The 12,496-nt window shown below is 52.4% G+C and overlaps 1 protein-coding gene across 1 annotated transcript; it reads right to left on the bottom strand.

The window, feature by feature from the left end:
• Positions 1 to 553: 553 nt before the first annotated feature.
• Positions 554 to 10,899, bottom strand: c48h2orf68 (chromosome 48 C2orf68 homolog). Its single transcript, XM_060856534.1, has 4 exons — positions 10,731 to 10,899; positions 6,252 to 6,367; positions 4,262 to 4,422; positions 554 to 1,725 (listed from the first exon to the last, which is right to left on the bottom strand). Exons 1-4 carry the CDS (start codon positions 10,871 to 10,873, stop codon positions 1,603 to 1,605), a joined length of 543 nt encoding a protein of 180 aa, XP_060712517.1. The 5' UTR covers positions 10,874 to 10,899; the 3' UTR covers positions 554 to 1,602.
• Between the last annotated feature and the right edge of the window lie 1,597 nt (positions 10,900 to 12,496).

Here is a 12,496-nt window from a genome sequence, read left to right as displayed (position 1 = left end):
AACTAGAGGGGCATAGGCTTAGGGTGAGAAGGGAAAGATATAAAAGAGACCTAAGGGGCAACTTTTTCACACAGAGGGTGGTACGTGTATGGAATGAGCTGCCAGAGGAAGTGGTGGAGGCTGGTACAATTGCAACATTTAAGAGGCATTTGGATGAGTATATGAATAGGAAGGGTTTGGAGGGATATGGGCCGGGTGCTGGCAGGTGGGACTAGATTGGGTTGGGATATCTGGGTCGGCATGGACAGGTTGGACCGAAGGGTCTGTTTCCATGCTGTACGTCTCTTACGACTCTATCTGCAAACGTACTAACTATACCTCTTATGTTCACATCCAAAGTCATTCAAATAAAAGAGAAAAGGCATAAGCCTCCTGTGTAGGAGAATATAAATCCAATTTATTATTCTGCAACACTGAATCTGGGGATAAAAGACTTGAGGTCTCAGTGAGGAGTTCCTGAGTGTTAACCTCAACAGAACGTGGGCTTCGAGTGTGTCGGACAGGATATCTGGACCTAAAGCAACAGGAACAGATAGGCACAACACGCAGACCCTTTGAAAAACATACAAAGTTTATTTGACACATGGCAGAACAGGAACACACACACAAGAACCATTTTATGTACACAGCCAGGGTCCACATCTACCAAAACCAAACCAAAACATGGCTAACTCTTGAAAAATCGCAACCAAGCCGGGAGGTTGGAAAGGAACAGCCTGCATTCCGACCAAAGATCGGTGTCACTGGAACGGAGGAGAGCGCAGCCAAACAGGGCAACAGCTGAGCGCGGACATCACACGCACAGTTTCAGACCTAATCTTTTCTTAAAAAAAAAAGGAACAACCCGCAATCTATCTTCCCCTGTGTCTCCTTCGCCCTGACCACACCTGGGATGGCACCCAGGGACAGGAGCGTCACTGTTAAAAGATTCGACAACAAAACCCGCTCTGTGGCGAAGTGGGTTTGAACCGAAACACTGGGCAGAATTATTCTGGCCAGTCCACCACCCAAAACTGATTGCAGATGGCCATCCCTTACTATGCACCAATTCTACACAGTATCCAAGGTGAGGGTCTGCTCGCTTTCCATATCCTTGCGGTCAGCCATCAAAGGAAGGTGATTGCGACTCCCTTGCGTTCCGACGCCACGCGGAAGGGGAGAACGTGGAAACTCCAGCTGCTGCGCGCTTTGAGAAATGGCGTGTCCTGCTCCCACGATATTGGCACTGGTGAAGACACGAACAAGTGAAACTTGCTCATCGTTCGTGAATTAACGGTGTTTCTCTTGTTTAACACTGAGCACAGCGAATTGCGGAACTGATATTCAAGGTCGACCCCAGAGTGGCGCACTCCCGCTGTCTTCGGCAGTTCACTGCACGATGGGTGTTGTCGAACTGCAGAAATTCAAAGTCGCCCTCGCTTTCCCGTTCACGATCACGTTGCCCCGTGCCACGGTTGCTGTAGCACACACCCCGACCACCCCCCCTCCCCAACAGGGCCTCGGATCGTTTCACACCTCACTCTGGGGCTGGGGAAAAGACACCACGCAAAGACATGAAAGTACCAACGAAAACCCGAGCGCCGGCTGGGTCTGGGGTAGCGTTCAACGCTTCGAGATCCTCTTCTCGATCTCCTCCTGGATCCGCAATCGCAGGGCTTCTTTCATCAGGGGCTCCAAGCTGTTCTTGCTCCCGATCTTTTCGGCCACGATCCTGGGATCGTCGCCCTGCACAGAGAGAGGAACAAAGGGAACAGGGTCACTGCTTTCTGTGCACTTCCACACTTTCTTCACCCTTTCAGGGGAGGTGACTATTCGGCCCAGCTGGCTCGTGCTAGCTGGCTGTGTGTGTGTGTTGTCTGTATGTGTGCGTGTGTGTCTGAGTGCATATGTGTGTGTGAGTGCTGTCTGTGAGTGTGTGCATGTGTCTGAGTGCGCATGTGTGTGTTTCTGAGTATATGTGTGTGAGTGCTGTCTGTGAGTGTGTGCATGTGTCTGAGTGCGTGTGTGCGCGCGTGTCTGAGTATGTGCGTGTGTTGTCTGTCTGTGTGTATATGTGTGCGCGCGCGCGTGTTGTCTGTATGTGTGTGTCTGAGTATTGCGTGTGTTGTCTGTATGTTTGCGTGTGTGCTGTATGTATGTGCGTGTGTCTGAGTATGTGTGTGTTGTCTGTATGTGTGCTTGTGTCTGAGTATGTGTGTGTGAGTGCTGTCTGTGAGTGTGTGCGTGTGTCTGAGTGCGTATGTGTGAGTGTGTGTCTGAGTATATGAGTGTGAGTGCTGTCTGTGTGTTGTCTATGTGCGTGTCTGAGTATGTGCGTGTGTTGTCTGTGTATGTATACGTGTGCGTGCGTGTGTCTGAGTATGTGCATGTGTTGTCTATATGTGTGTGTATACGTGTGTATGTGTGCGTGTCTGAGTATGTGAGTGTTGTCTGTACGAGCGTGTGTCCGTGTGTGTGCGTGGGGGCATGTGCTTGTATCTGTGTGTATTTGTATGTGGGTGTTTGTGTCTGTGTGTCTCAGTACGTGCGTGAGTATCTGTGTGTCTGTATGTGCTTGTGTGTCTGTACATGTGCGAGTGTGTGTGTGTGTGTGTATATGTGTCTGCACATCTGTGCGTGTGTCTGTATGTCTGCGTGTGCATGTGTATCTGGGTCTGTGTGTGTCTCTCTGTGTTTGTATGCGTTTGTCTGTGCACATGTATCTGGGTCTGTGTTTATGTGAGTTTCTGTGTGCGTGTGTGCCTGTGGGCATGTGTTTGTGTGCGTGTGTCTGTATGTTAGTATGTGGTTGTGTGTGTGAGTGTATATGTGTCTGTACTTGTGGAAGTGTGTGTATGTGCCTGTATGTCTGTGAGTGTCTGTGTATCTATACGTGTGTGTTCGGCTGTGTGTAAGTGTGTCTGCATGCGTATTAGTAGTGTGCGTGTGTCTATGTCTGTGTGTGTGTGCGTACATGTACAAGTGCATGTATAAATGCGTGTGTGCGTCTGCGCGCCCTGGTGTCCGTGTGCAATCTGTTCCGTTCTTGCGTCTGAATGGTGGAGCTCCGGCTTCAAGCTCCCCCCCCCCCCCCCCCCCCCTCCCAGATCAGTGTCAGAGCAGTTACCGTTCAGACTGAGGTCACATCTGCCCGACAGTGGGAGCACAGGAGTTATCCCTGGCATCCCGATTAATAGCTATCCCCCAACCAACACTGCAGGGAACAGCTGGTCTGGTCCCTAGCGCACTGCTGTCTGAGGGAGCTAGCTTAGCGCAGGCTAGCTGCCGTGATCTTACCAGCGTTAAGGAGCACTGCACCAACAGTGCTGTGAGGTGGGCAGCATGGAGAGTGCGATATCAACCCTTTCGGGATATTTACCCAGCTAACCTTTCATGAACTCTGACTGCCTCTTCCCGATCAGAACAGGCACTCTTGGCTTCGTTAAAATAAAGTGAATGGAGGCGTTGGGAGGTCACGTTGCGGCTGGACAGGGCTTTGGTTCGGCCGCTGTCGGAATACTGCGTGCAATTCTGGTCTCCCTATTTTAGGGAAGATGTTGTGAAACTTGAAAGGGTTCAGAATAGATTGACAAGGAGGTTGGAGGGTTCCAGCTACAGGGAGAGGCTGAACAGGCTGGGGCTGTTTTCCCTGGAGCCTCGGAGGCTGAGGGGGTGACCTTATAGAGGTTTATAAAATCATGAGGAAGGGGGCATAGATAGAGTAAATAGACAAGGTCTTTTTTCCCTGGGGTGGGGGAGTCCAGAACTAGAGGGGCATAGGTTTAGGGTGAGAGGAGAAAGATATAAAAGAGACCTACGGGGCAACTTTTTCACACAGAGGGTGGTACGGGTATGGAATGAGCTGCCAGAGGAGGTGGTGGAGGCTGGTACAATTACAACATTTAAGAGGCATTTGGATGAATAGGAAGGGTTTGGAGGGATATGGGCCAGGTGCTGGCAGGTGGGACTAGATTGGGTTGGGATATCTGGGGTCAGCACGGACAGATTGGACCAAAGGGTCTGTTTCCGTGCTGGATAGGACTCGAAGTCCACCGTTTCCCGATTTCAAGTCTATCTGGGCGTTGAATACAGTTCGCGACCGCAGTGGTAAAGCCTTCCTCAGATTCGCGACCCTCCCCTCCCCTCCGCTCTCAGAGCCTTTGCTGTTTTACCCACAGCGGTGGGGAGGAGGGGTAACAGAGCCGGTCGCTGGGAGACCGAGATCCCGCTCGGTGCCCAGCAGAGGGCGGCCTCGCGCTCTACCCCCGCGCCTCCGACTCACCTGGTGAATGACCATTGAGGTGACGATTTTGTCGTCCGCCTGGTAATCCAGGCAGAAGAGCTCGGTGCTGCGGTGCTCCATCGCCGGCGGCTCCTGGTCGGTCCCTGAGCTGCTCTCGTTGGACTCCTCGCACTCGAAGCCCGAAGAATACTCCACTCCGTCTAGAAAAGGGAACCGACGCATCAATTCCCCCCCCTTCCTGGTGAAACATCTAACTGCCTCGTCCCTGCAACAGGCTTCACCACCCAGCCACAGCGGGAACAAATTCCATAGATTCGCGTCCACCCCCCCGAAGAAAGACATTCAATCCTTGGGAACACAGGATTAGGGAATTCAGCCCCCGTTTAACATTAGATCAGATTCCCTACAGTGTGGAAACAGGCCCTTCGGCCCACACCGAACCTCCGAAGAGTAACCCACCCAGATCCATTTCCCTCTGATTAATGCACCTAACACTATGGGTAATTTAGCATGGCTAACCCACCCGAACATACACATCCCTGAGCACTATGGGTAATTTAGCATGGCCAATCCACCCTAACCTGCACATCCCTGAGCACTATGGGTAATTTAGCATGGCCAATCCACCCTAACCTGCACATCCCTGAGCACTATGGGTAATTTAGCACGGCCCATCCACCCTAACCTGCACATCCCTGAGCACTATGGGTAATTTAGCAAGGCCAATCCACCCTAACCTGCACATCCCTGAGCACTATGGGTAATTTAGCACGGCCAATCCACCCTAACCTGCACATCCCTGAGCACTATGGGTAATTTAACATGGCCATTCCACCTTAACCTGAACATCCCTGTACACTATGGGTAATTTAGCATGGCCCATTTATCTTCCTGAGGGAAAATGGGTGAACCAGACGGGTTGTTAATACCAGCGACAGGAAATCCACGATCAGGTGGGGGGTAGGGGTGGGATTGGGACTCGCTTTCAATTCCAAGAATTGAGTTTTCTCGTCGAATGGGATTCAAATTCCACCAGCAGCATTCCCTAATCCAGTGACCTCTCCACGGTTCGAACTGCGTCCCCCACCCCAGCATGCTCTCAAGCGGTTTCGGCCCTCCCTTTCATCTCGCTTGCCCTCTTCTCACACCCCGCCACCTCCCCCCGCATCCTCGGCCAGGGCTTTCCGGTCACACCACCGGATGACTCCAGGTTCGTCCGCTTGCTGGCGGAGCAGGCTGGGTCTGGTCGCAGACGTTTCGTCACCACGCTCGGCAACGTCGTCAGGCAGCCTCTGGTGAAGCGCACACCTCCTGTCCCGCCTTTCTGGCGAAGTCTGAAGGCTGGGGGACACCCTTCCCGGTTCATTTTCTCAGGGGTTGGTAAATGGGGAGTCCAAATCCTCGAATCACAGAGATGGACAGCACGCAAACTGCCCCTTCGGTCCAACTCGTCCGTGCCGACCCAGATATCCCAACCTAATCTAGTCCCCAGGTCCCTCCAAACCCTTCCCATCCATGTCCCAATCCAGATGCCTCTTAAATGTTGCAATTGTACCAGCCTCCACCACATCCTCTGGCAGCTCATTCCATACACGTACCACCCTCTGCGTGAAAAAGTTGCCCCTTTAGATCCCTTTTACGTCTTTCCCCTCTCATCTTAAACCTATGCCCCTCTCATTCTGCACTCCCCCACTCCAGGGGAAAATGACCTTGTCCAAAGCAGGGCAGCGCTTCACCGAAGGCTCACTGACGATGTTCCCGAGACGGTGACGAAACGTCTGAGAACAGACCGTCCAGCTCAGCCGGCCAACTTCCAACCTGATCCACAAATCTTCTCCAAAATTTGCAAACCTGGTACCTCCTCGTAGTATTCGGTGCCACATTTTTAATTTTGTAAAGCCCCCCCCCCCCCCCCCCCCCCCCACTCCCGTAACACGATTTCTTTTGATGATGTGTTGCGTTTACCCACACCGATGAGTGCCACCCAGTTCCAGATGGCAGTGCCCGTCATCGGGTAAGTGGCACTTACTCTTGCGGCGCGGGTGGTACACTTGCTGGTCCGGCTTGCGGGGACGGACTGGAGCTGGCGTTTGCCTCTTCTTCTGCCTCTCCTTCGCCTGTCTCACCTCCCTGTCGTAATCGTCTCTGGGAAAACAAAATGGGAGGTCATGTCGCGGCTGTACAGGATATTGCTTCGGCCACTGCGATCCTGGTCTCCCTGCTATCGGAAGGACGTTGTGAAAGGGTTCAGAAAAGATTGACAAGGACGTTGGAGGGTTTGAGCTACAGGGAGAGGCTGAATAGGCTGGGGCTGTTTTCCCTGGAGCGTCGGAGGCTGAGGGGTTACCTTTATAGAGGTTTATAAAATCATGATGGGGTGTGGATAGAATAAATAGAGAAAGTCTTTCCCTGGGGTGGGGGAGTCCAGAACTAAAGGGGCATAGGTTTAGGGTGACAGGGGAAAGATACAAAAGAGACCTATGGGGCAACTTTTTCACACAGAGGGTGTATGGAATGAGCTGCCAGAGGAAGTGATGGAGGCTGGTACAATGACAACATTTAAGAGGCAATTGGATGGGTATATGAATAGGAAGGGTTTGGAGGGATATGGGCCGGGTGCTGGCAGGTGGGACTAGATTGGGTTGGGATATCTGGGTTGGCATGGACGGAGTTGGGCCGAAGGGTCTGTTTCCGTGCTGTCCATCTCTATGAACTCTATGATTCTCTGTTGTTGGCAGTAATGCTTCAGAACTGGCCGGTCGTGTTACGGTCATATAGGAGTTTGCTTCGGTTGCGTTTGTAATGCTGCCTACAGTTCTGCTGGCCAGATTACCAAAAGGATGCGGACCCTTTGGAGAGGGTGCAGGGGAGGTTCACCAGGATGTTGCCTGGTATGGAGGGAGCTAGCTATGAAGAGAGGTTGAGGAGATTAGGGATTATTTTCATTAGAAAGACAGAGGGGGGAAAACCTGATTGAGGTCTACAAAATCACGAGGGGTGTAGACAGGGTGGATAGCAAGAAGCTGTTTCCCCAGAGTCGGGGGGGACTCAATTACTGGGGGTCATGGGCTCAAGGTGAGAGAGGGAAACGTTTAAGGGAGATATTGTGTAGAATGTTCTTCACGCAGAGGTGGTAGAGGCGGGCACGTTAGCGTCATTTAAGATGTACCTAGACAGATCCACGACTGGGCAGGGAGCAGAGGGACACGGACCCTTAGAAAATGGGAGACAGGTTTAGGGAGAGGATCTGGATCGGCGCAGGAAGGCTGCTCCTGTTCTAGAATGTTCTTTGGACTTAATCCTCGCCTCCCCCAGCTTCCCTCTGGAGTTTGAACCTGACGCTCCCGTGGTTGGAAAACCCTGTTGAGCCTCCCGACCCCTCGGATTCAGCGTCGCTCCCGTCGGGGTGGCAGGTTCGACCCCCCTGAATGCCCCGGCACCGAAACCAACCAGCCAAATCACCGGGACTACATTTCCCACGTGGAGCGGGAGACGGGCATCTGTCCTAACGGAGCTTCAATGTCGTACATAAAGGATTTATTCCCTCATAAAGCAGCGAAAGAATGACAGGTTTCCCAGCACAAAGCAAGGCTCTTCGGTCCATCGCGTCTGTGCCAACCACCTCACTGTTCTAAGTCCGGTTTCCCCAGCACGTGACCCATAGCCTTGGCACAGTGAGTGCCCCACCTAAATCCTCCTTCAAAGTGATAAGGGATTCGGTCTCTCCCCCCCCTGTCAAATCCCCTTACAGGGAGCAAGTACCAGGTTCCCCACCAGCCTCTGAGGGAAATCAGGTTTCCTAACGTTCCCTCTTTAAACGTGCTGCCTTTTTCCTTAAATCTATCCATCTCCCTCCCCGCTTCCCCCAACCGGGTCACTGATCCCTCCACCAAGGGGCAAAGCTTCCTTCCTGTCTACCCCATCGATACCCTTCACCATCTTATCCGCATCCCCTCCTCGAAGGAAAGCCACGCCTAGCCCGCGTCGATCTCTCTTCAAGAACTGAAATTCTCCCGCCGTCCCAAGAGGCACCGCCCTGGTCAATCTCCCTCTGTCCCCTCCCCCGCTTTCCCAGTGCTATCCCATCCCTCCTATCATGTGGATGCCAGAATTGCCCGCAATACTCTCGCTGAGTGGGCCTCACCCACGTTGTGTACAGCTCCCAGCCAAACCTCCCCTGTTCTTAAACTCTGTCTCGGTTATTGAAGGCAAGTATCCCATAATCCTTCCGAATCACTTTAAACCCCTGTCCTGCCACCTTAAGGGGCCGGTGGATATGTACACCAAGCTCCTTCTGACCCTCGGTGCCTCCTAGTGGCCACCTAGTAAGCCTCTGCGTAGCTGAGGGACTGTTTCATGCTCTGTGAGATGAGTGTAAAGTCACCACCATCCCCAGTCTATAACTCAAAATGCCTGCCTATGCTGGTTTTGTTCAGGAGCAACTGACCCAGTGCCCCCCGAGCCCTGGCTTCAACCCTTAATCCCGACACATTCTTCCTTTCCAGAGAAGAATCCAGTTTCTTTTGGAAGACCGCGACTTGAACCTGCCTCCACCAGTGCATTCCAGATAGTGACCACTCGCTACGGCAAATCACCCCGCCAATCACCTTAAATCTGTGCCCTGTGGTCGCCTTTCTCTCTGCGCCAATGAGTATACCTTTCCCTCACTTCCGCTCTGACGATTATGAGCATATCTGCCAAGTCTTCTCCCATTCATCTCGTAAGAGCTGTAGAGCACAGAAGCAGACCCTTCGGCCCAACCAGTCCGTGCCGACCGTAATCCCAAACCAAACTAGCCCCAGCCTGCCCGCGTTTGGCCCATATCCCTCCAAACCTTTCCTGTTCATGGACTTAGCCAGATGTCTTTTAAATGTTGTAACTCTGTCCACTTCCACAGACGAACCGCGCTCTGTGTTAAAAATAACATTGCCCCTCGGGTCTTTTTGAAATCTTTCTCCTCTCACCTTAAAAATATGCCTCTCATAAGTCTCGAAATCCCCTACCTGAGGGAAAAGATACCTGCCATTCTGCTTATCTGCATCCCTGAGTTCACCCTTACATTCCAGTGAAAAACATCCCAGCCTATCCATCCTCTCCTTATAATTCAAACCCTCCATCCTCTGCGCCACACTGGTGAACCCTCTCCAGCTTAATAACCTGCTTCCGATGACAGGGCGAGCAGAACTGGACACCAGCCCCCAGACGAGGCGTCGCCAATGTCCTGTACAACCCCAATGTGAGTCCTTCACTCAAAAGGAGGGAGCAATGAAGGCAAGTGTGCCAAATGCCTTTTTAATCACCCTGTCTACGTTTGACACAAATTTCAAAGAATTACACGCCTCTTTCCCAAGAAAACTGGCCCCAAATCTCCTCGGTCAAACCTCCCGAACCCATGGGCCAGGCTGTGTGCAAATATAAATTTTAAAAGTTGGATCATCTGAGGAGATAGGGTAGAGAGGGTGGGATTGCATGTAGGTTTGCTCGCTGAGCTGGAAGGGAGGGATTGGCTGCAACTTGCTGAGGTGCAGCCAATATTGGGCCCATTATAAATAAAAGCCAGAAGTTACTGGAGAACCTCGACGTGCCCTGGGGAAAAAGTGAACCTCTTCATCCCCACAGGGTCTCCGCCTTCCCATTGGCGGAACCACTGTCAATCAAAGGGGACGGCGCTTCCCAGTTGGCTAAGATGCCTGTCAATCCGTCACAAGCAGCAGGTCACCCCGCCCCCTCCACGCCCTGATTGGTCAGCCCGAGGGTTCCTCCTTCCCATTGGCATAAACGGTGTCAATCAGCGGTGAGGGCGGCGCCCTGTTGACAGAGCCGGCTGTCAATCACCAACGACACAGCAGCTTCCCGCCACCTCTTCCCATTGGTTATCACCGGGGGACTCCACCTTTGCATTGAGGAACCGCTGTCAATCACAATGGAGGGCGGGACCCCTTCCTCCTGGTTGGCCAAGCGGGCCGTCAATCACGGTGAATGACCATTATCCCCGCCGAAACCTCTTACTGATTGGCCTTCCTGAGGAGCCTCTCCTTCCCATTGGTGGGACCTTTGTCAGTCATAGAGGAGGCTGGGACTACCATTCTTTGGTTGGGCGAGCGACTGCCAATCAACCACATGCGGTAGCCCTCCCCTTCCCGCCCTACCCTCCCTCTAATTGGTCACCTCGAGAGGACCGTTCTTTCCATTGGTGGAACCCCTGTCAATCAGAACAGAGTGCAAGCATGCCGCCCCTCGGTTGGTCGAGCGGGCCTTCAATCACCCACACGGGACCATCATCCAACCCTGTCCTCTCCCTGATTGGGCACCTCTCCAGGCCCCTACATCCCAATGGCGGAGCCGCTGTCAATCAAGCGGAGGGTGGACCCCCCACCATCTGGTTGGTCAGTCGGGCTATCAATCATCACTCTGCTTCAGTGTATCTACCGCCCCCTTCCGGTTGGCACGGCAACCGCCTCCTCCTCCATCGCTGCGCCCCCCCCACTCAGCTTTTCCTCTCACCAACCTGGCGATCTGGTTACGGCGGATGTGGCGGACGAAGCCGTGGCTCATGTCGAGCCGGGCGGATTTGGCGGCGGCGGCGGCTGCTGCTGCTGCTGCCGCCTCCTCCTTGTCCCGGGGAGCGGAGCCCTCGTCCTCCAGCTCCATCCATCCAGGCCGGCCGTCCGCCTCGAAGCGGGGTGGATGGCCGACCAGCCGCTATCCCCGATCAACTCCACTCACTCTCCAGGGAGACCTGTGCAATAAAACTCCACACTGGCACAAAATTGACCTGTTCTGATACTTTGCAAAGAACGTGTGGGGGGGGAGAAATTGCTATTCTTCATACCATTTCACTTTATATAAAAGCAAAGGGGTGGCGGGAGGGTCATAATAATACTGCAATAGGCCATTCAGCCCCTCCATGCTGTCCTATCATTCATTATCTAATCAGTGGACCAACTCCATTGCTCTTTGGACTGTGTGCTTGAATACCTCTGCTTAACAATGTATCCATCCCTGACTCAAAACTTAACTGGCAGAATAACAAGCTCCCAGGAACAGGATATCAGTTTTTGTGACTTTGGTTGAGGGATGAATGTAAATGCCCAAGACACTGTGTCGAACTCCAGAATAACCTACTGAAATTATGAGGGGGCATGGGGAAGGTAAATAGGCAAGGTCTTTTTCCTGGGGTCAGGGGGTTCCAAAACTAGAGGGGCATAGGTTCAGGGTGAGAGGGGAAAGGTATAAAAGAGACCAAAGGGGCAACTATTTCACACAGAGAGTGGTACGGGTGTGGATTGAGCTGCCAGAGGAAGTGGTGGAGGCTGGTACAATTTGAAAGGCATCTGGATGGGTATATGAATAGGAAGGGTTTGGAAGGATATGGGCCAAGTGCTGGCAAATGGGACTGGATTAGGTTGGGATATCTGGTTGACGTGGGTGAGTCGGACCAAAGGGTCTGTTTCCGTGCTGTCCATCTCTACGACTCTATGACTCCAACCCTGTTTCCTGCACCGAATCAATGACTGCTTCAAAAGTACCTTGTTCATTTTGAAGCATCGGGGGACATCCTGAGACGGTGAAAGGTGCCATTCGAATGTACAACTTGTTCTCTTTTGAACATGAGTACCAATGTATTCTGTCAGCATAGTGTCGGACTGTGACATAGGAGCAGCGCTACAAAAGCGCGTGATTTCAAATAAACCTGTTGGACTTGAAGCTGGTGTTGTGTGACCTCTGACCTTTGTCAGGATTCATGGTGGGAACAACGGAATGAAGACTCTTCCAGTTATATATTTTTACTCTTCTTATTGAGGGTGGCACAGTGGCCTCACAGCACCAGGGACCTGGGTTCAATTCCCGACTTGGGTGACTGTCTGTGTGGAGTTTGCACATTCTCCCCATGTTTGCTCCGGTTATGTGCAGGTTAGGGTGGATTGGCTGTGCTAAATTACCCATAGTGCTCAGGGATGTGCAGGTTTGGGTGGATTGGCCATGCTAAATTACCCATAGTGCTCAGGGCTGTGCAGGTTAGGGTGGATTGTCCATGCTAAATTACCCATAGTGCTCAGGGATGTGCAGTTTAGGGTGGATTGGCCATGCTAAATTACCCATAGTGCTCAGGGATGTGCAGGTTAGGGTGGATTGGCCATGCTAAATTACCCATAGTGTTCAGGGATGTACAGGTTAGGGTGGATTGGCCATGCTAAATTACCCATAGTGCTCAGGGATGTGCAGGTTAGGGTGGATTGGCCATGCTAAATTACCCATAGTGCTCAGGGCTGT

This window comes from Hemiscyllium ocellatum, chromosome 48, assembly GCF_020745735.1.
Source record: "Hemiscyllium ocellatum isolate sHemOce1 chromosome 48, sHemOce1.pat.X.cur, whole genome shotgun sequence".
In the NCBI taxonomy this organism is placed as follows: Eukaryota; Metazoa; Chordata; class Chondrichthyes; order Orectolobiformes; family Hemiscylliidae; genus Hemiscyllium; species Hemiscyllium ocellatum.
This window is presented reverse-complemented; position numbering and strand designations above follow the sequence as displayed.